Source organism: Oncorhynchus nerka, linkage group LG17, assembly GCF_034236695.1.
Source record: "Oncorhynchus nerka isolate Pitt River linkage group LG17, Oner_Uvic_2.0, whole genome shotgun sequence".
Classification (NCBI taxonomy): Eukaryota; Metazoa; Chordata; class Actinopteri; order Salmoniformes; family Salmonidae; genus Oncorhynchus; species Oncorhynchus nerka.
The window spans coordinates 28825018-28849277 of NC_088412.1; the positions used below are offsets into that span (position 1 = coordinate 28825018).

The 24260-nt window shown below is 42.7% G+C and overlaps 1 protein-coding gene and 1 pseudogene across 2 annotated transcripts; both read right to left on the reverse strand.

The window, feature by feature from the left end:
* Positions 1-3573: 3573 nt before the first annotated feature.
* Positions 3574-13787, reverse strand: LOC115145028 (fizzy-related protein homolog; annotated as a pseudogene).
* Positions 13788-13976: 189 nt separating this feature from the next.
* On the reverse strand, positions 13977-23481 carry LOC115145027 (replication factor C subunit 4-like). 2 transcript variants are annotated; one of them, XM_029686238.2, is made up of 11 exons: positions 23388-23481; positions 23061-23179; positions 22675-22753; positions 19005-19084; positions 18749-18868; positions 15784-15927; positions 15493-15613; positions 15243-15368; positions 15037-15117; positions 14341-14454; positions 13977-14227 (listed from the first exon to the last, which is right to left on the reverse strand). In XM_029686238.2, the coding sequence occupies exons 2-11, from the start codon at positions 23171-23173 to the stop codon at positions 14132-14134; spliced, it is 1074 nt and encodes a 357-aa protein (XP_029542098.1). In that variant the 5' UTR covers positions 23174-23179; positions 23388-23481; the 3' UTR covers positions 13977-14131. The 2 variants fall into 2 exon arrangements, with proteins under 2 accessions (XP_029542098.1, XP_064859173.1); XM_065003101.1 differs by having other exon boundaries at positions 14135-14227; positions 14337-14454.
* Between the last annotated feature and the right edge of the window lie 779 nt (positions 23482-24260).

Here is a 24260-nt window from a genome sequence, read left to right on the forward strand (position 1 = left end):
AATAAACAAATACCCTACCAACTAACACAACAATTACCCCCCCAAAAAACAAATCTAAATGTTTTGAAATAAAAATAACACCACCCCACTACACTATTAAAGCAGGAAGCACCAGTGCCTCGGTCTATAAAAAAGTAGTCAGATGAAGCAGATGCTAAACTACAGGACTGTTTTACTAGCACAGACTGGAATATGTTCTGGGATTCTTCCGATGGAATTGAGGAGTACACCACATCAGTCACTGGCTTTATCAATAAGTGCATCGAGGACGTCGTCCCCACAGTAACTGTACGTACATACCCCAACCAGAAGCCATGGATTACAGGCATAATTCGCACTGAGCTAAAGGGTAGAGCTGCCGCTTTCAAGGAGCGGGACTCTAACCCGGAAGCTTATAAGAAATCCCGCTATGCCCTCCGACAAACCATCAAACAAGCAAAGTGTCAATACAGGACTAAGATCGAATCGTACTACACCGGGTCCGAAGCTTGTCGGACGTGGCAGGGGTTGCAAATTATTACAGACGACAAAGGGAAGCACAGCCGAGAGCTGCCCAGTGACACAAGCCTACCAGACGAGCTTCGAAGCAAGAAACACTGAAACATGCATGAGAGCATCAGCTGTTCCGGACGACTGTGTTATCACGCTCTGTGTTATCACGTACAACTCCAACACCATCATTAAGTTTGATGATGACAATAGTGATAGGCCTGATCATTGACAACAATGAGACAGCCTATAGGGAGGAAGTCAGAGATCTGACCATGTGGTGCAAGAACAACAACCTCTCCCCCAACGTGATCATGACAAAGGCGATGATTGTGGACTACAGGAGAAAGAGGACCGAGTACACCCCCATTCTCATCGACAGGGCTGTAGTGGAGCAGGTTGAGAGCTTCAAGTTCCTTGGCGTCCACATTAACAACAAACTAACATGGTCCAAGCACACCAAGACGTGAAGAGGGCATGACAAAACCTATTCACCCTCAGGAGACTGAAACGATTTGGCATGGGTCCTCAGATCCTCAAACGATTTTACAGCTGCACCATCAAGAACATCCTGACGGGTTGCATCACTGCCTGGTATGGCAACTGCTCGGCCTCCGACCGCAAGGCACTACAGAGGGTAGTGCGTACGGCCCAGTACATCCCCGGGGCCAAGCTTCCTGCCATCCAGGACCTCTATACCAGGCGGTGTCAGAGGAAGGCCCTAAAAATCGTCAAAGACTCCAGCAACCCTAGTCATAGACTGTTCTCTCTGCTACCGCACGGCAAGCGGTACAGGAGTGCCAAGTCTAGGTCCAAGAGGCTTCTAAACAGCTTCTATCCCCAAGCCATAAGACTCCTGAATAGCTAGTCAAATGGCTACCCAGACTATTTGCACCCCCCATGCTGCTACTGCTCTCTGTTATTATCTATGCATAGCCACTTTAACAACCCTGTCTGCATGTACATAATTATCTCAATTACCTCGATACCGGTGCCTCTGCACATTGACACATTGCCTCTGTACCGGTACCCCCTGTATATGGCCCCGCTATTGTTATTCACTGCTGCTCTTTAATTATTTGTTTTTCTTAGCTCTTTATTTTTTCTTAATTTTCATTTTTTAGTTATTTTCTTAACTGCATCGTTGGTTCAGGGCTTGTAAGTAAGCATTTCACTATAAGGTCTACACCTGTTTTATTTGGCGTATGTGACAAATAAAATGTGATTTGATTTTGATTTATTTAAATCTATTTACTACTACCTCATGCCAACAACTTAAAGGGATGGGACACCGCCACTTAACGCACCCTGTTACTCTTCTGATGTCAAGTCTCACACAACCAAATACTTCTCTGCAGCTGCCACCACAACCTCAATTTTCTGCAACACCCCTGCAGTACAGTTGATAACCATTGCTATAAATGCTAAAAATCTAATCTTATTGAAATATATCACTTGACGGCCTATCCCTCTGTACTGGTACAGATCTAATACTCACACCACTCCTCTCAGGATCCCTCATCCTTGACCCGTCTTCCTCTACTTTCTTCACTGCCTCGGCATATGACAACTTCTGCACTACTCTAAACCTAGAAACCTGCCTCTGGCACTGGACATTTCTGAGCCCCAGCCCCATGGGCACCCCTACAATCAACAGATACCACTACTTTACCCAATGCTACACAGTCCTTTCTCTTGTCCTTCTTCACTCTTCTCACACCTAGGAACATCCCTGCTACACACTGCTGCCACATGTCCTTCTGCACTCTTCTCACACCTAGGAACATCCCTGCTACACACTGCTGCCACATGTCCTTCTGCACTCTTCTCACACCTAGGAACATCCCTGCTACACACTGCTGCCACATGTCCTTCTGCACTCTTCTCACACCTAGGAACATCCCTGCTACACACTGCTGTCAGAGGCCCATAAGCTTGACACCTGTAACAACGTAATGTATTCGGTACAAAAGCTTGTACAGGATAAATGATATATCCTAACATCACTTTGTCGGGCAAAGACTCAACATCAAAACTCAAAATAACAGACAATGACTTATTTCACCACTCTCGCCACTCTGTCTGCATCACACCAAACGACGAGCATCACATACACCGGGAATCTTCCCCTTCAGTTGGCCCTTTTCTCATATCCGATGACGTTTGCTATTTTATAGGATCAACAGAACGTGCAACGATCTACAACAGAACTGTCAAAGGAAAAGGGATCACAGCCTGCATGCACTCCACTTCCTTCAATAAAAAGGAAACCTTATACTCAGTGTCATATATTTAGATAAATATGCTTATTCCATATAAATATGTACATATTATGGCAAATAATCAATATCTATATAGGCCAAAACCAGATGGCTGTTGAGATTGACAAATGACAATTACTTGAAATCACAGAAGAAAGAAAATTATATGTATAAGCAGTTATGTGTATGGAAATGAAAACACTAGACATGTTTTGCCAATACTCTTATTCTTGATTTGCATACATTTTCTGTTAATTCCCCTCATTTTACTTAGTTTTGATTTTTCCGCCATACTATATTCAATGTAGTGCTTTGACATGTTTAAAGAAACTGGACTTCCATGATTGTCCCATTGTCCCATTATATTATGCATCTTGCCCAAGTCCATACAACAATAAAATATATTTTTAAATGGCAAATAAATAAGACCTGACTGTAACATCATCAACTCAAAGTTTAGATCTTAACCCTCCTTTAACACATAGTTTCATCATAGACATGGAATACAAAAATCAAAACTGTAAATTGAACTGGACATGAATTGAAAAAAAATCTAATAAAAACATTGATGACAAAAAAAAACAAAAAAAAATCAGTTAATGGTCCAGTTTCAATTGTTTCCACAGTTCTTTCCTCCTCCATCCTCTATGATAAGATGCCGTGTCCATGTTGGTTCATTACGTTGATGAATGTCCTGTGATGAATTCAAGGCATTCCATCATTAGTCTATTCCTTTTTAAAATGTTTATAATTGTATTTATTTAGATTTATCAGTGGGTGCTGCGGCACTACTTCCCGCGGCTATGGCTCTCTGTACTCCACTTCAGACCACACACACCCCCTGCAGGTGACCCTGCAACCGGCGCTCAGACTGGAGAGGTATGTCCGAATCATCTGCAGGATCATAAGGTCTCGACTGCCTGATGGCAACTGGTCTGCGTTCTATGCCAGTGCACCTGTGGAAGATTAGACATTGGAATGGCGAGGGAAAGAGACTGATGAAATGAACAACCATTATGCAACATCTATAATGGACATTTCCACAGAAGGGTGTTTTTCCCCCCTGAATGCTCACCAACTCTAGCAGTGTGTCACTCTAGTGTAAAAAGCTTTTTGCCAACTGCTGCATTCCAGATCTGTACGTAGCCTTTGTGAGTCCCGACTGCCACATGATTGCCCCTAAATCAGAAACACACAGCATTAGAGTCAGCAAACCACACAAAAACACCAGATGTAAAAGGTGTTATGGTGGGACTGACAAACTGCAGATTATATGGAGGTGAATTTACTCACTCTGATCAGCCCACGGATGTAACAGAATCTCCCTCCACTGCTAAATCACACAGACGAGTTACCTGGAAAAATAAATCAATGCACATCTGGGGGCTTGTATAGAAATGAACAGGCACTCCAGAGATAGACAAGTGCCTAAGCTTGCTTAGCACCATTAGAGCAGACCAGTCCACGAGGTTGAGGTAGAAGTCATCCTGTAGTTCTGGAGCATCCAAGACCTTGAATGGAATCTTTGTGATTTTACGAGTCAGCTTCCAAGGTGACAGTAGGAACTTCTGACTGCAAAGACAGAAAACAAACCAAATGAAATTAACATTGCTTTGTAGTTAACAGTAACCACTCTGCATCTTTACAGAGAGGCTGCCATTTGATCCATTCCCCTTTTACTACTGACAGGTGACAACAAGTTGAGAGACATTCTGAGGTCCTCATCTAGTGTGGATCTCTAAGCACTGAGAGAGTACTGCACATAAAAGATAGATTTGGGTCAGACCTTGCTCCAAATAACTCCATGTAGCTTGGAAATGAGAGATACAGTGAGACATTCTTACACCAAAGAGACTAATCTTTTCTGGTGTGGAGGACTGCAACTGTTTGTCCTCTGTCTGGGGGTCCTTTGTTGATGTCTGCTCCGAGCAGCTAATTTTTCAGCAAAGCAGATAAGACCAGCCCATCTGCTAATAGAGAACCACAGTACATGAATATACACTTACCAAATAGTTTATTTGGTACACCCATCTAGTACCGGGTTGGCCCCCCTTTGCCTCCAGAACATCCTGAATTATTCGGGGCATTCTACAAGGTGTCGAAATGTTCCACAGAGATGTTGGTCCATGCTGACGCGATGGCATAACGCAGTTGCTGCAGATTGGACGGCGATACATTCATGCTGCCAGCAGCCCGTTCCATCTCATCACAAAGATGCTCTATTGGGTTGAGGTCTGCGGACTGCGCAGGCCACTCAAGTAAATTGAACTCGCTGTCATTTTCCAGGAAATGTTTTTCCACTCCTCAAATTGAGCCATTTCGACCACACCGGGTTCGTCTGCTGCAATAGCCATCCATGACAAGAACGGACGAGTTGTGTGTTCCAAGATGCCGTTCGGCACACCACTGTTGTACTGAGCCGGTATTTGTTTGTTTTTGGCCAGCCTTTCAGCTTGCGCAAATATTGAAATTATACACTCACCGGCCAGTTTATTAGATACACCATCCCATTCACGAAAATGAATCGCTCCTACAAACCGTGAGTCATTTGGCCATGGCTTGCTATATAAAGCAGGCAGACAGGCATCCACTGTTCGAGTGAACCTTAAAATTGGCCAAACGAGTGACCTAAGCGACTTTGAACGTGGCATAATCGTCGGTGCCATGCTTGCCGGATCCAATATCTCAAACTGCTGCACTCCTGGGCTTTTCATGCACAACAGAGTCTAGGATTTACCGAGAATGTTGCGACATCCAGTCAGCATCAAACCTGTGGGCAAAAACAGCTTGTTGAAGAGAGAGGTCGAAGGAGTGCACACTGTATGCCTTTCTTAGGTGCTGGTAATTTCCTATGATGTGGCTTAGTTTGTCATGTTACTTACCTTGGTTGCTCTCAGATGTTGCATCCTTTCTTTTTCCATTCTGACTTGGTGATCTCTCATTTTCCTAAAAACACAAATGACATTTTTTTTTAAATGATCCATGAGCTGACTAAATTTGTCAAATAAAGCTATAGGGAGTTAATGTATCAGGGAAAATCTATTTAAAATTCATTGACTTTTTGACAGCATTCCTTTTGATATAAAAAAAAAAGAAAGTATACTGCACATGCTTGGCCATGGAAAAAGTGGCCAGAAAGTGACATTTTTTTTTACCTGAATGCCAAAACATTTATGAGATAAAGGTGCTTAAAGTAGACCCTTTTTGCATACCCCACCATATTATGCGACATCCATGTTTTTATCACTGGAAAAGATAAACGGTTGAGTTCGATATCATTTAAAAGCTTAAAAATAGGGTTGTAAAACAATTGTATAATTTCTTAAAATTAAGCACATTAGGATTGATGTAGTTAAAGGGAAAGAGTCTGCAATGGACCTCACTCTGGTATCTCGTGTGATGGCAGGAATCTGTGAGTGTGAGGAATGGGAGGAGTCAACAGTAGGGAGTGATCATTACCCCATAGTATGCACAGTAGGCCAGAGGGAGGTGGAGGTGTCAGTGGATGGAGTAGGCAGGTGGGTGTTTGAAAGGGCAAAGTGGGATCAGTTTCAGGAGTTAAGTGAGCGGGTGATGACTCGGGTGGATTTGAGAGGGGAAGTGGAAAGTATGAATAACTGGGTGAGAATAGCGTTAGTGGGAGCAGCTACTGAGGCGATACCTAAGAGTTCAGGGAGGAGGAGGAAAGCAGTCGCATGGTGGACAGAGGAGTGTGGGGCAATGGTGAGGAGTAGGAACAGGGCATTTAGAGTACTGAAAAGGACACAACATCCAACATCTGATTCAGTATAAGCAGGCTCAGGCTCTGGTGAGGAGAACTATTCGTCAGGCAAAGAGGTCATGTCGGTGTCGGTTCTGTGACACCATTGGAAGGACGACACCAGTGGGAGAAGTGTGGGGGATGATTAAGCGGATGAGTGGGGTCAGAAGGGAGTGGGATTATCCAGTGTTGACGACTGGGGAGGATGTGGTCGTAAGATGAGGAGATGGCAGAGATGATGGCCGAAGCGTTTGTCCAAGTGCATAGCTCGGGAAATTTGTCAGAGGAGGGGCAGAGGGGGAGAGAGAGAACAAGAGAGGAGCATCCTGGAGTGCTGGATAGGAGGGAGGATGTACCTGATGTGTTGAATGCACCATTTACAATGGTAGAGGTGAAAAGGGCAGATCTAGACAAAAAAGATCTAGAAGTAGACATTACAATGTTGTTAATGTTTCAGCTGCACACAGGGAACATCCTACTAAGGCGCACTGCCTCAGTGCTAACAGTGTAACTCTGGTTCATATACACTGCTCAAAGAAATAAAGGGAACACTAAAATAACACATCCTAGATCTGAATGAATGAAATATTCTTATTAAATACTTTTTTCTTTACATAGTTGAATGTGCTGACAACAAAATAACACAAAAATTATCAATGGAAATCAAATTTATCAACCCATGGAGGTCTGGATTTGGAGTCACACTCAAAATGAAAGTGGAAAACTACACTACAGGCTGATCCAACTTTGATGTAATGTCCTTAAAACAAGTCAAAATGAGTCTCAGTAGTGTGTGTGGCATCCACGTGCATGTATGACCTCCCTACAACGCCTGGGCATACTCCTGATGAGGTGGCAGATGGTCTCCTGAGGGATTTCCTCCCAGACCTGGACTAAAGCATCCGCCAACTCCTGGACAGTCTGTGGTGCAACGTGGCGTTGGTGGATGGAGCGAGACATGATGTTCCAGATGTGCTCAATTGGATTCAGGTCTGGGGAACGGGCGGGCCAGTCCATAGCATCAATACCTTCCTCTTGCAGGAACTGCTGACATACTCCAGCCACATGAGGTCTAGCATTGTCTTGCATTAGGAGGAACCCAGGGCCAACCGCACCAGCATATGGTCTCACAAGGGGTCTGAGGATCTCATCTCGGGACCTAATGGCAGTCAGGCTACCTCTGGCGAGCACATGGAGGGCTGTGTGGCCCCCCAAAGAAATGCCAACCCACACCATGACTGACCCACCGCCAAACCGGTCATGCTGGAGGATGTTGCAGGCAGCAGAACGTTCTCCACGGCGTCTCCAGACTCTGTCACGTCTGTCACATGTGCTCAGTGTGAACCTGCTTTCATCTGTGAAGAGCACAGGGCGCCAGTGGCGAATTTGCCAATCCTGCACGGTGTTGGGCTGTAAGCACAACCCCCACCTGTGGATGTCGGGCCCTCATACCACCCTCATGGAGTCTGTTTCTGACCGTTTGAGCAGACACATGCACATTTGTGGCCTGCTGGAGGTCATTTTGCAGGGCTCTGGCAGTGCTCCTCCTGCTCCTCCTTGCACAAAGGTGGAGGTAGCGGTCCTGCTGCTGGGTTGTTGCCCTCCTACGGCCTCCTCCACGTCTCCTGATGTACTGGCCTGTCTCCTGGTAGCACCTCCATGCCCTGGACACTATGCTGACAGACACAGCAAACCTTCTTGCCACAGCTCGCATTGATGTGCCATCCTGGATGAGCTGCACTACCTGAGCCACTTGTGTGGGTTGTAGACTCTGTCTCATGCTACCACTAGAGTGAAAGCACCGCCAGCATTCAAAAGTGACCAAAACATCAGCCAGGAAGCATAGGAACTGAGAAGTGGTCTGTGTTCACCACCTGCAGAACCACTCCTTTATTGGGGGTGTCTTGCTAATTGCCTATAATTTCCACCTGTTGCCTATTCCATTTGCACAACAGTATGTGAAATTTATTATCAATCAGTGTTGCTTCCTAAGTGGACAGTTTGATTTCACAGAAGTGTGATTGACTTGGAGTTACGTTGTATTGTTTAAGTGTTCCCTTTATTTTTTTGAGCAGTGTACATATGATTACTGCATGCAATAGCTGTAGGATCGACAGAGGCATTCAGGGGAGTTAGAGGGACAAATTAGCTTACTTACATTGTGACTGCCAACGCCCCTATGATAATGTACATTTGCTGCAGAATTACGTCAACTCAGCGACACAATGGTAGGGATTATCTGAGCTGGGCTTGGGCCATTGATGTGTCAGTCTAAACGAAGCCTTGAAATGCATAGACAGAGTCCAGGATCCAAGATGATTTGGATGGACTCTGTCATTCCTGTAGAGCACCATCTGTTTCCAGAAGGTGTCAAAGTAATCTATCAAAGTTGATCCAAAAGAGCTAATCTTTTAGCCCAGTGTGTAATGCCAGTAGCCTGCTGAATCTTTCACACCTGCGGCCCAACATTGGTACAGGACCTGAAATAAATTTGACGCTTTTTGGAATCTTTCAGAGCTAAAATCAGTTATTTTAAAAATTCAGCAGTTCTGAGCTAGCCCTCCTAATGTAATTTGACTCCACATGGACTACAACAGCTGCAGCTCCTGAAGCAGCCTCGTAATGTCCTGTGCTCGTGCTCCAGGATAGCACAGGGCTTTTGCCCTGAGACCCAAGATGTTATTTACCATAGAGCTGCCAATGACGACATCTGGTGCAATGGCTGAGGAGGTCCAGCCGTTCTTTCGCCTCGAGTGGGTTTGCAAACCCCCACGAGGACCAAAGGGCGGTGGGGCTCGATGGACCCGAGCCAGCTGCAGTATCCATCGTGGATGATGAATGGGCCGGAGTCTCAGACAACCTCAGAGTCCGATGATGGGGAGCTCTGAGGATCTGAATCCGAGGTAGAAGCCACCCGAGAGGGAGACAGAATAGACAGCAGGTGGGGGCGGGAGGTCCTGTATAAACAAAGTCACTTCCTTGACAAATTCCTTCACAACGGCTCTGCAAAAGATGTTTATAACTAACCCAACATAGTAAATCTGTGTCGTTTACAGTGGGAGCACATTAAGCATAGTAGGCAGAACAAGCAAGGAGGTAGGAAAAGCCAGGTACGACCTAGCGAGATCCTATTGGCGCGTCGTAGCACGTATTTGCATATTTCCGTTAGGGAACGCCACCTTCGTGAAGTGCGCGTGTGAACAAACTCAATTCGACCTTGCACTTCTTCTAAACCCCCAAAAATGGTATACTGAAAAATATAAATGCAACATGAGCTGAAATTAAAGATCCCAGAAATGTTCCATATGCACAAGAAGCTCATTTCTCTCAAATTCTGGGCACAAATGTATTTACTTCCCTGTCAGTGAGCATTTCTCCTTTGCCAAGATAATCCACCACCTGACAGGTTAGGGTTAGGTGGTGGACCCTAACCCTTAACCCTGGCATATCAAGAAGCTGTATTGTATGGCGTTGTGTGGGCGAGCAGTTTGTGGATGTCAACGTTGTGGTGTTATGGTATGGGCAGGCATAAACTATGGAAAACAAACACAATTGCATTTTATCGACAACAATTTGAATGCACAGAGATACTGCGATGAGATCCTGAGGCCCATTATCGTACCATTCATTCGAAGTCTTCACCTCATGTTTCAGCATGATAATGCATGGCCCCATGTCGCAAGGATCTGTACACAATTCCTGGAAGATGAAAATAACCCAGTTGTTCTATGGCCTGCATACTCACCAGACATGTTACCTATTGAGTATGTTTGGAATGCTCTGGATCATCGTGCACGACAGCGTTCCAGTTCTCGCCAATATCCAGCAACTTCGCACAGCCATTTAAGAGGAGTGAGACAAAATTCCACAGGCCACAATCAACAGCCTGATTAACTCTATGCAAAAGAGATGTGTCGCGCTGCATGAGGCAAATGGTGGTCACACCAGATACTAACCAGGTTTCTGTGACCAACAGACCAGTCACATGAAATACATAGATTAGGGTCTAATTTATTTAAATGGACTAATTTCCTGTAACTCAGTAAAATCTTAAATTGTTGCATTTATATTTTCGTTCAGTACATATATATCGATATATATATATATATATATATATAATATTTTCTTACAAAAATATATGAAATATATATATATTTTAAGATTCTGATTTTTCAGAGGGTGATGCAGCACCCATACTTCATGCAGCACCCATACTTCATGCAGCTATGGCTGAATATCAACTGTCAGGTGGCAAGAGCATACAACTCCTCACACAACTGATTGCTGTGCAGAAATAAACGTGTTCTAATAAGCACACTCACTGCACAACATTCCTAAATGCATTCTCAGTCAAATGCAACAGTTTTGAAGACAATTATTGTGAAGAGCAAGGATTTATTTCTCAACAACAATTCATCCATTTTTGCACAAGAGGGCAGCGTTTTACAATATCAAGTGTCTGGCATGAGAATTTGAAAAAAGTAACCACGTGAAGCCTTCAGCCATTCGAAGGCATAAGCGGTCGGCCTATACTCAATTCATTGTAAAAGAAATCACACAAGTACACTGTATTAATAAACACTGTATTGATTGGTGATTTTATTAGTGCCACTGGGAGTTTTTTAGGACATTAAACAAGCAACAAAATCATATTTAAAGTCTGATCGAGCTAAAGATAAAGCCCATTGTGGTAAATAATGCAAAGGAGTAACCCCATTTTATGGTTGGCTATATAAAAAGGTACTTGCCCAGACTGAAGATTAAACATTAAATCACCCACAACTGAAATTCTGAATGCATAATTCACTTTCCTGTGATCTTGGCCAGGCCAGTAATTTTCTCATTTGGGCCAGTAGTTTTCACTTGGTACTAACCCAGTGTGTCACTGGCAAATTTACGTGAATTTAAAACCCCGGACTGGTACCCAAGCTAACTGCCTACCATAGAGTGGCGACTTGAGTATCTGGTCAATATAATGGATCATCTGTGGGCACACAAAATAATTTAAATGCATATAAACAGTGTATGAACTGAGCAGCATAATACATCTGGTAGCAAGCAACAGTTGTGATGTGTGTGTAGCATGAATGTATATATGTGTGTATGTCTGTGCCGGTGTGTCTGTGTGCATGTGTGCAGAGAATCAGAGCAGGTGGTCAGTCCAGTTCAAATGTTCAGCAGTCTGATGGCTTGTAGATAGAAACTCTCTCACATGCGATATCTCAATTGGCTGGGGGGGGGGGGCAAGCTGCATCATTCCGGGGGGACAATATGTTTACTGGTACCTTGTTGGACGTTTAAGATGAAAAGCATTATTTTAAAGAAATTATAAAATAGTTTGACAACACTGTTTGTATCAATCCCAATTGTTAACTTATATTTTCCAGTGATTAAGACAATGTATGTCTTATAATATGGTAGGTCAACTTTGAGCACCTTTATCCCTAGAGTGTTTTGGCATTCAGGTCCCAATAAGTCACTTTCTGAGCACTTCTACAATAGGCAAATATGTATGGGAGTTTTTGTTCAAATCAAAAGGGGTGCTTTCAAAAAGTGATTGAATTCAAATGGAGTTACCCATCATAATTCACAAGGTAGGATGTTAAAGTGACATACTGTACAATGATTGATCCTGTGAAAGTTGATGCACCAGTTGACCCCTGCACGGGAGGGGTTGAACCTGTCACCATGCATGCTGGGAGAGGACATTGGGGAGTTGTTGGGCATCAGGTTGTGAATCTCCTTCTGTGCAATGACACAAATTAAAAATAATAATTGATGAATCATGACAGGTAAATGGAGAACCAGTGCCCTTTCAAACAAATCTTTTCTACTTTTGGTATGGTCATTACCTAAAAGTTAGCAGAGATGCACCTTCCTTATCATAACATCTCAGAAAGTTTCCCTATCATGGATAAACGGAAATCGAACGTCATTTCTGACATAAAATGTAGCTATATCCTCAACAAAATGAAGAGGCGTCTGCATACAGTGCAGTCAGAAATGGACATATCACGTGTCTGTATCAAGAGAATGCATGCAGTATTTCAAAGGCAGAATCAAATAGGTGATTAAATATAAAGTGGGAATTCAAATATTTAACTGCTATCTATATATATATATATATACTAATTTCAGCCACCACCAAGCTCCCTCACGACTACTCACCTGCAGATCCTGTCGGGAGAGGGTTGTGATGAAGTTCCAGCCTCAAGACTGGCTCGACACATTCCACCAACTCTGTGACAAACTCAGACCAGAAGTAAAAGACCCTACCTGGATAAACGTGTGGCAATAGTTATGGTTTGCCACCAACTTAGACTCTCTATCAGCGAACTACTTGGCACGAACAGCCCCACATTAATCACATTTATACGATATATACAATATCGTTGTGACAGTACTGAAGCCACTCATTCATCAGCCAAGTGAACAGGAGCTGGAGGAAATTGCTGCCATTTTCAACACAGTGGGGTTTCCCTTATTGTGCGGATGTCATTAATTCCCTTCACATTTCTGTGAAATATCAACGCCAAACAGCAAAGGAAAGCCCTAAGGAAAGCCCTCCACGTTGATGCAGTGCATTATGAATGGACATGGTCGTGTAGGCTTTAAGGCAGCACTGGTGATGCAACCATGCTGCAGGGCTCCAAACTATGAATGTTGGTAAGAAGGGTAGTTGTCACCACGGACACCTCACAAACTCATGGGACAACCTCTCGGCTATGCGCTGTTGGGTGATGCAACCTTCCTTTTACGGAGCTGGCTGCTCAAACGTTATCAAGAGTCACTTCAACGAACATTCGATGTTCATCTGAGCACAAACACCTATTGAGGCTACCTTTTCGTGCCTGAAAGCCTGCTGGTAGTGCTTGAAGCGCAACAACTGCCAAGATCCCTGTGCTGGCCCAGGCATGCCGTTGTCATCCTACGCAATATTTGTGAGATGAATAGTGATCCCTGTATGGAGAAGTGGCTCAAAGAGACGAGGCAAGGCCTTTCTCAGCCTTGCAATGTAGCTGCTGCATGTCTGGATGACTCAAAAATGTGACTACCTCCATCAGCTACTGTACCAGAATCGAAGAAACAGGGCAGTGCTCATACACCAGACCTGGCAGACGCTTGCCGTGCTGAAGCAGTAAACGTATATACTACACTAAACTGACAATGTTGATCTGTTACGTCTGTAATCATACTGTAATGAAACAGGCAGGGAGCAGGTCTCGAGCCCGAGGTCCGGCGCGCTATCGACTGTGCCGCAAAATAATGTTCGTGCGGTTCGAGTCGATTTCTGCGCTTATAAACCCAGAGTCGTTACAATACTTTTAAAATACATTGATGTGAGATTATATATGATGCATACTATGGACAGTATGTGCATGTCTGCAAAGAAGCATCCATATCTTTATTTATTTATAAAATATGGTTACATGTGGTTATTTCCTAACGGACTCAAAACCCAGATGTGAAATCACAGTACTTTTTAATGAAACTGACCCCTGAAGTATGACAGCACTGATGAGCAAATAGAGTAAGGAAAACATTTAGATTATAATGAGTAAAAATATGTATAAAAAAAAGCAGTTGTTTAGGATGTAAACGTAGAGGAGAGGTTGTAGGGTCAGTTACTCTGGGTGGCTTGCTGCAAGATCACAGAACACAGACTCAGCATCTGCAGGTACTCATCTGCACCATCCACTAGACACTTATCAACCACCTGGAAGTAGAAGACAAATCAATGAGTCACTACTACTGTAGGCATCGTAATCACAACATTATTGAAAGAATAATATTACCACAATGCAAGTTATGCCCTTTTGAAACACCTACTGCCATCTTCTCCGTGATGGCAGACTTCTGCTTGTCGTTCAGCTCTTCCTCTATGACGGCTTCGTGTAGCTGGTTGATGATCTGTGTGGCGGCATAGCCTTCATCTACCATGTTCTGTAAGAGGCAGAATGGCCCTGGTGAATAGTCTGGTAGAGAGCAGTGTACAAAACATTAAGAACACCTTCCTAATATTGTGTTGCACCACCCCCTTTTGCCCTCAGAACAGCTTCAATTTGTCAGGGCATGGACCCTACAAGGTGTTGAAAGCATTCTACAGTGATGCTGTCCCATGTTGTCTCCAATGCTTCCCAGAGTTGTGTCAAGTTAGCTGGATGTCCTTTGGTTGGTGGAACATTCTTGATTACACGCGGGAAACTGTTTAGCGTGAAAACCCCAGCAGCTTTGCAGTTCTTTACACAAACCTGTGCACCTGGCACCTACTACCATACCCTGTTCAAAGGCACTTAAATATTAGTCTTTCCCATTCACACATACACAATGCATGTCTCAATTGTCTCAAGGCTTAAAAATCATTCTTTAACCTGTCCTCCTCACCTTCATCTACACTGATTGAAGTGGATTTAACAAGTGACATCAATAAGGGATCATAGCTTTCACCCTGGTCAGTCTGTCATGGAAAGTTCTTCATGTTCTTCCATATGTATTGAAGGAGCAATAGAAAGCCAATGTACATACCCGAACAGCAATCTCTAGTTTTTCAAATGTGCCCTTGTAACAGATTTGAAGCAAATTGTCGATCATCTCGGGGGGAACAACCTTAAAAAGATGAATGTGTGCATGGTCAGCAAACGTTTGATACCTCTCCATTGACAGGATTGCACACAGCGCATAAAACCGCTAACTATTACTGATGTCGAGTGTAATACAGTTGAAGCACTCACCCCTGCTATCTCTATGACCGCGCTCTCCGTGATCTCATTATCTGTGTTCAGCCGTGCAGCACTTTGAAGAAAGGTTATGGCTTTTCTCAGGTCCCCCTCTGAAACCTTCACCAACGCTGCAATTCCCTGCAGGAAAACAGAATTTGAAGGATAATGGAAGATGATTCATTTAAGTAAAAAGGTGTGTACAGAGCATTTCTTTGTAAAAAAAATATGATTTCAAAGACAGTTGCCAGTTTGCAATCCTCACCTCCTTCGAGTACTTGAGATTCTCCTTGTAACAGATTTCTAGCAGGCGCTCTTCTTGGACCCGATTGGCCAGAGGTTTGAAGCGGAATTTTGAGCATCTGGATGTCAAGGGCTCAATAATCCTGAAAATCAAATCACATTCAAGTTGAGTTAGCAACAGATTTAACATGTATTACAGCACGTTGTAAAGTGTCTTAAAGAGTTTGTGTTGTTATGTATTGGACTCCTAAACCAACCCCCAATATTAATGTAATATTCTAGATTGCCTCTTGGAGTCTGAAACTCAATTGACCTGCTGACATAGTTGCAGATGAGACAGAAGCGGGTGGTCCGGGACTCCTTCTCCATGGTGCGTCTGAGAGCAGCCTGAGCAGCGTTGGTCATTGAGTCAGCCTCATCCAGGATGATGATCTTAAAGGGTGGGCATGGTTTCCCACTGTCAGAGGTAAGGAAGGGAATGAAACTTTAATATCATCATTTAACATGAACAAGATGCTGACAGTTATATGGGGTAAGGAAAGGGCATGCGTTATAGGATCTGATCTGTTGTGTAGATTTTACACTTGTGGAAATTGTCTCTTTCTTCTTACAGAAGAAATATATGCTTTATAAATGGTAGCAATTATAAGGGTTTAGAGATTATGGCAAAATTATTAAACCAAAGGTGAGGACAACAATTCACCTGACAAGACTGAATCCAAACATTACACTGTTGATTTCATGCTTTTTACATGTATTTTTAAGTTGATAATGAATTCCCAAAATTCTTCAGGTGAATTTTATTTTGCCCCCCAATTTGAGCAAAATAAATATTTACTTTTTTATTTGTTGAAAATAAAACTTTAAAAAGACCAGCAAATCAGCTCCAAGTGATTTTTATTTAAAAAAAATTGTTCCAAAATATTACCAAGCATAATATAAAGATATACTGTATGTAAATGTATACAGATGTATGCAAGGTTTGAAGTGATTATGTTTTAGTCATCTGTTTCGGCTTCTTGCTGTCAATTTGCAGTCTATAAACGATTTGTAATTATGTTCCAGCCCCCTGACAATCCCTCAAAAAAACTAAAAACATTACATTTTGTTTTTAAATTGGCCTGCAGCTTAATCTAATTAATGATCCCTGAGCTAAGTTCTAAACACAATATTACAGTATTAGGCGTTCACAACACAATTCACGATAACAGCATACATTTTGGAGCGCATATGAAGGAGTCATGAGTGCATTCCGGTGCGGATTTTCTTCACAATAGAGAAACAGACTCATTCTGTTCAGAACAACCCAGAGTATGACGACATGTCATCTTGTAACTGTACATCAAACATAGTGATCATAAAAGTTGACACTGTATATGACATGAGTTTTATGATTTGGGTCTTTCAGACATTTTTTGACACTTTTGTGTCAAGTGCACATTTGGTATTTCATTTGCTTGTTTGACATCAAATATATATTTATTATAATCCTCAACGTCTCATCTTTCAAAATACATAGTCATCTTAAATTTACAGCATTTCCCACACTCAAACAAAACATTTTTTCGTAAAAGTTGGCAAATTAACAGGAGGGATGTGGGCAAATTCTTGTCGTGCGAGGTGCTCAAATTCAGAACGGCTGTCCGTCAAAACCCATACAGAGCTGTGAAGCGCAGAGCCAGCGCTCTGACGTCATGTATAGCATGTTACTGTTGATGGATTCTATCAAAATGTAACATGTTTTATGTTAAACTACAGTTTGTTTGCTTCCTGTTTAGAGAATGATTACTTTGAGTATTAATGGAGTTCAGGCCATGAAACTGTGTGTACGCCAATTTAGAAATGTTGACCTAATCAGATAAGAGGCAATTGCCCAGGATCAGAGAGCAGGGTCAGGCCCAGAACAGAAGACGGATGGGGATTCTGACATCTGGCTAAACAAAGAGCGGACCATGGACATTCCACAGGAGCCTGATGAGTGGGAAGGTGAACGGAAAGGCTGGAGCAACGAACCGCCCTTGCTGTCTCTGCCTGGCCGGTTCCCCTCTTTCCACTGGGATTCTCTGCCTCTAACCCTATTACAGGGGCTGAGTCACTGGCTTACTGGGGCTCTCTCATGCCATCCCTGGAAGGGGTGCGTCACCTGAGTGGGTTGATTCACTGATGTGGTCATCCTGTCTGGGTTGGCACCCCCCCTTGGGTTGTGCCATGGCGGAGATCTTTGTGGGCTATACTCAGCCTTGTCTCAGGATGGTAAGTTGGTGGTTGAAGATATCCCTCTAGTGGTGTGGGGGCTGTGCTTTGGCAAAGTGGGTGGGGTTATATCCTTCCTGTTTGGCTCTGTCCGGGGGTGTCCTCGGATGGGCCACAGTGTCTCCTGACCCCTCCTGTCTCAGCCTCCAGTATTTATGCTGCAGTAGTTTATGTGTCGGGGGGCTAGGGTCAGTTTGTTATATCTGGAGTACTTCTCCTGTCCTATTCGGTGTCCTGTGTGAATCTAAGTGTGCGTTCTCTAATTCTCTCCTTCTTTCTTTCTTTCTCTCTCTCGGAGGACCTGAGCCCTAGGACCATGCCCCAGGACTACCTGACATGACGACTCCTTGCTGTCCCCAGTCCATCTGACCGTGCTGCTGCTCCAGTTTCAACTGTTCTGCCTTATTATTATACGACCATGCTGGTCATTTATGAACATTTGAACATCTTGGCCATGTTCTGTTATAATCTCCACCCGGCACAGCCAGAAGAGGACTGGCCACCCCACATAGCCTGGTTCCTCTCTAGGTTTCTTCCTAGGTTTTGGCCTTTCTAGGGAGTTTTTCCTAGCCACCGTGCTTCTACACCTGCATTGCTTGCTGTTTGGGGTTTTAGGCTGGGTTTCTGTACAGCACTTTGAGATATCAGCTGATGTACGAAGGGCTATATAAATACATTTTATTTGATTTGAGCCAGAGGGAAACTCATTTGGGTCATAAAATGTATAGTTGGGGAGGTGACACCTAAAAGAGGGGTGTGACCGAAAGGAGGGAAGAGTATAAAATGTGTTGTGAACTTTCTAAATGCATGCACTCAGCTGACTGTATCCTTGGTATTAAAACACTTGAAACTTCAAGCTTTTAGTCTCAATTCCTTATTGCAAAGAGGTTGCAATAGTATTTTTCTTTTCAAACACGGTACACCGACTGCGTTTCAATTTAGGCTGTTTATCAGTGCCCAAATATGCCATTTTTAACCCGTATACAGGTATGAGAGTGTAAAGGGTTAAGGAAACTGGTACTTGCTCAGTGCGGTGTCCTGCTACAGTCAGCTGGGCAAATCTCTTGACTTTCTCTCTGACCACCTGAATCCCTCTCTCATCAGAGGCGTTCAGTTCCAGGACTCTCTGTCGGTACAGCTCTGGCCTGTGGAGAGGAACAGACAGGGAAAACTGACTGTGGTGTATACAAGCACTGTACAGCTGAAACCCACAAAACGCAGTGTCTGCATAAACTGAGAGTTGGCATGCAGTAATCTGGAAAGCTGGTGAGTCACTCTCACCCATAAAGTTCCCTGGCTGCAGCCAGGATGGTGGACGTCTTTCCTGTTCCAGGTGGTCCATAGAACAGCAGATTGGGGAGCTGCAATGGAGATTATATAAGGTGTCCAATCAAAAATGTATCTTTTGATCAATGGGTAAAATAATGTTAATTGTGTAGATAATCCTTTAAGAAAACCAATGATCCAAACCTCATGTTTCTATCATAATCCATTCCATTTTGGGGAGAGTTCTTACTCTCTGATGAGAGAGGGATTCAGGTCAAAATTAGTACGACTAAATCAATGGAGGCCAGATAAATGTTTGTCATAAAAACAGGAATATAGCATTGTGTCAGCTAAGGTGTGGTGAGAATTAAGGCTACCTGACAGGCTTAGCATTGAACTCATCTTTTCAAATCCAGAAAAACATGAAACAATAGGAGGTAAGATAGTAAAGTGGTAACAGTTCAAACCCACGGTTCGGTACATATTGCGGTTTTGGGGTCGTGGTTCGGTTTAGCAGGAAAATGAAATGCCAACAGTTACTGTAGTTCATTTTTGTTTTGGCAAAAGATGTAAAACTAACCCAGGAATACATCATGAGCCATAATGTAGGGCCTTATTAAATTATTATATAAATATATATATTTTTGCCTAATTCCATTTGGTTTTTCCAGGTTTCAGATTTTTCCCTGTTTGTCAGGGTTTCACACTCAGAAATGACACAAAATGTCATGTTCTATGTTCACAACGCTTAAACCACATCAGGAGACCATTTGAGGACTGGGAAAAATATAAGAAATGTACATCTTTGGGTGTAGATACACCATTTAATTTAGGTGAACACCAGCAAGAGCCTTGCTTGGTTAGCAGTGTTTCTGTAGCCCACGTGATCGCATATCACCACTGGAGTGAGGGAGGCAAATAATCATGATATCATTCTGTCATGTAAGCATAGGCTACTTTGTAGTTAACTTTTAATTGAGGTTTTTGGGAAAGCCTTTCCATCTACCAGAAGACTGTTGTTATTAACATCATCGCTAAGGGCTACACCGTGGCAGACAAACGCACACACAGACAGGGGCATTCCCACACCGTTGCTTCTTCAAAAAGGTGAAGGAAAATAAGAATTACTTATCCATTTTGTTCATGTGTTATCACCATCAAATTAATTAATGTTCTAATAAATTCAATACATTTAGTTGCTTTCCTACTAAGTTAAATACATTTTTGTTTCTACTGGGAAGCCGAAATGGTCCTAAAGTGGAGATTTAAATGATGAGGATCCTCCAATTCTTGTTTATCGACCCCAATACTCACAATCGTAGAGAACTAGTTTCTGGCTGAGCCTCCCAAAAGGAAAGTATGAAATTAAGCAATTGAGATTATAATTACAACGTGCACATAGGCTATTCCGTTAAAACATCTGGAGCCTACAATGTTTTTTAAGCTCAGCTTTACAGTACTAAAAAAGAGGCATACACTGCAGTTCGGATGTTTTATCTATTTATACATCCATTCGGGTTCACAGTGCGGACCGAACAGAGGTCCACCAATAGAATGGTTCGTTACTAATGTGTACCGTTACACTCCATTAAGATAGATATTGATTTGGGACATGATATGTAGTATTTTCATATTTTAGTATTACGCAGTTCATATTAATACCAAGTTCCTGTTCTTTCTCAAAGACTACTCACAAAAAACATCTGTGAAATGTCAGAGCACTGAGTGTACCCCAAGCGTTTAATTTTAAAAGCCTTTTACATTTAATTCAGCTCATGTCATGCTAATTTTGCCATTTGTGAAACAACTTGAAGATGACGACCACAAAATGTAAAATCATCAAAAGTTTTGGTGATGAAGCTGAAATGCTCCGTCAACAAAAGCTCAACACTTATTATCAGATGTGCAGTTGAAGTCGGGGCGGCAGGTAGCCTAGTGGTTAGAGCATTGGACTAGTAACCGGAAGGTTGCAAGATCAAATCCCCGAGCTGACAAGGTAAAAGTCTGTCGTTCTGCCCCTGAACAAGGCAGTTAACCCACTGTTCCTAGGCAGTCATTGAAAATAAGAATTGGTTCTTAACTGACTTGTCAAGTTAAATAAAAGGTTAAAAAAAATAATTATATATATAAGCTTACGTACACTTAGGTTGGAGTCATTAAAACTTGTTTTTCAACCACTCCACAAATTCATTGTTAAACTATAGTTTTGTCAAGTCGGTTAGGACATCATCTCCAGCATGACACAAGTAATTTTTTCAACAATTGTTTACAGACAGATTATTTAAATTATAATTCACTGTATCACAATTCCAGTGGGTCAGAAGTTTACATACACTAAGTTGACTGTGCCTTCAAACAGCTTGGAAAATTCCAGAAAATCATGTCATGGCGTTAGAAGCTTCTGATAGGCTAATTGACATCATTTGAGTCAATTGGAGGTGTACCTGTGGATGTATTTCAAGGCCTACCTTCAAACTCAGTGCCTCCTTACTTGACATCATGGGAAAATGTAAAGAAATCAGCCAAGACCTCAGAAAAAAAATATTGTAGACCTCCACAAGTCTGAAGGTACCACGTTCATCTGTACAAACAATAGTACGCAAGCATAAACACCATGGGACCACGCAGCGGTCATACCACTCAGGCAGGAGATGCGTTCTTTCTCCTAGAGATGAACGTACTTTGGTGCGAAAAGTGCAAATCAATCCCAGAACAACAGCAAAGGACCTTGTGAATATGCTGGAGGAAACAGGTACAAAGGTATCTATATTCACAGTAAAAACGAGTCCTATATTGACATAACCTGAAAGGCCGCTCAGTAAGGAAAGAGCCAAGGCCCCAAAACCGCCATAAAAAAGCCAGACAGTTTGCAACTGCACATGGGGACAATGATCGTACTTTTTGGAGAAATGTCCTCTGGTCTGATGAAACAAAAACAGAACTGTTTGGCCATAATGACCATTGTTATGTTTGGAGGAAAAAAGGGGAGGTTTGCAAGCCGAAGAACACCATCCCAACCATGAACCCCAGAGGTGGCAGCATCATGTTGTGGGGGTGCTTTTGCACTTCACAAAATAGATGGCATCATGAGGATGGAAAATGATGTGGACATATTGAAGCAACATCTCAAGACATCAGTCAGGAAGTTAACGCTTAGTCGCAAATGGGTCTTGCAAATGGACAATGACCCCAAGCATACTTCCAAAGTTGTGGCAAAGTGGCTTAAGGACAACAAAGTCTTGACCCAAGTTAAACAATTTAAAGGCAATGCTACCAAATACTAATTATGTGTATGTAAACTTCTGAACTACTGGGAATGTGATGAAAGAAATAAATGTCAGATTAAATGTCAGGAATTGTGAAAAACTGAGTTTAAATGCATTTGGCTAAGGTGTATGTCAACTTCCGACTTCAACTGTATAAGGTCACAAAATCCAACTTTTTGGATATAATGGTAATGATGTGTAAGAGAAAGACCCCACTGAACAATTCAGAACATGAATAATCATATTTGTCTTGGTAAAATGTATTTTACCAGTTAAATGTAATCATAGTGAAATGTCATCACCAAAGTGCGTTTTCATCCACTCTGGGCATATGTAAAATTCAAACAGAACCCCCAGCAGACAGTATTTACCCTAGACATATGAGTCGTCACTCTCATGGATCTGAAGAGGGTACTTACATCGGCGCCCTCTATAGTCTTCTTCAGCACAGCAACCACCTCCTCTTGAAATGCCACCTCTTCCATACATTTTGGTCTACTGTAAACAGCCAAACAATGGATTTCAGTGTGCAGTTGATCATATTAACGCAGGGTTTTCTTTCTGACTAAACATAGCAAGCTACATATCACAAAGTTATTTGCCTGCCGCTGCATTAATTATTATGATTTGTTCACCTTTATTTAACCAGGTAATGTTAGGCCAGTTGAGAACAAGTTCTCATTTACAACTGCGACCTGGCAGTTTAAGGGAAGAATAGCAACTGTTCATTGTGTGTCTGGATTTTAATTTTATGAAGGAAGATTCACAAGGGCTTACATTACAGCCGCGGAGAAATTGAACTTACTATTTCTCAACCCAGGGGACAGACTTCTGCTTCTTCTCTCCACTGGTCCCGGCACCTTTCTCTTTCAGAGGTCTGGTGCCTTGAGTAGATGTTCCTTTCAAAAACGCCTGCATGGCTCTCTAAATAGGAGTTAGAAAACAGACCACTGCCCATTAGTCACTGAGCGATACTTGCGTGTCAAAGAGGGCGACGTTCTCTTTCTGTGACAAGCTAGCTGGCTAAACAATAACAACCACCACTTAGCGAGATCCCTACTGTAACGAGATCGCAGAACAGTTTGCAAGTAAGTTAGCTACAGATTATCAGTTGCTTTCAAGCTTTGGTTACCTGTAGCTATATAAAATGCGTTAACATTCGAACTGTGTTAGTTGTTGACATGTGTGGTAGATTTCCCGCCCTGATGAAAATGCGACGCCCTTTTCCGTCTACGACGTCAATCTTTTCCCTCCAATCAGAGTTCTTCTTCTTCTCTGGTATAATTATAATGGCGTTCGCTACCTACTGTGCGGGTAGATAATAAACAGCCGCAACAAGTAAATAACGCGTGGTAAAAAATATTAATATCAGAAATAATGCTAAACTAATTACCTTGTTTTTCTGTTAAAATTACAAATCAGGTCCTTACACAGACTCAGATGGATCCTGTGAGGGCGGGACATTTTCTGATGACAGTAGTCCGTGCAGTGCTTCTGCCATGAAGTCTTGGAGCCCCAAAAACGTTTTGTCTACAATTTTGTCCAGCTTCTTGGACTCTTGTGCAGTACAATTAATAACTGTGGCTATATGCTACAAAATCCACCTTCTTCACAATGAGTGTATCCAGATCACTTCTTCAGTATGTGGCCTCTTGCCCCTTCACCTCCTCCATATATGAGATCTGCTGTACAGCCCTGATCCTTGACACCCCAAACTATTGCACACAAATGGGGGACTCAAGGAAGTCCGGAGTATGATCTGCTCCACAGTTGCAACATTTTCCATTCACAGATTCTTTAATAACATATTTCTCCCATCTGCAAACATTTGACAAGTGGCCATATCTTTTACAATCCCCACAGCAAATGCTCTCAATGCACACCTCTAGGAGGCATTTTGCCTTCTCCCTATAGTTCTCAGCCATTAGCTTCCCCCATGATTGCCTAATGTGAAGTAGGGTACAATCCCAACTAGAGGTCAACCGATTAATCAGAATAGCCGATT

Excerpts from the sequence above, each read along its gene's own strand:
- LOC115145027 (XM_029686238.2), bottom strand. The coding sequence starts at position 23,173 with ATGCAGGCGTTTTTGAAAGGAACATCTACTCAAGGCACCAGACCTCTG. Across the intron at positions 22,754-23,060 it reads GTCCCCTGGGTTGAGAAATA|TAGACCAAAATGTATGGAAG; the intron begins GTAAGTTCAATT and ends GGCTGTTTACAG. Across the intron at positions 19,085-22,674 it reads AGACTATAGAGGGCGCCGAT|CTCCCCAATCTGCTGTTCTA; the intron begins GTAAGTACCCTC and ends TCTCCATTGCAG.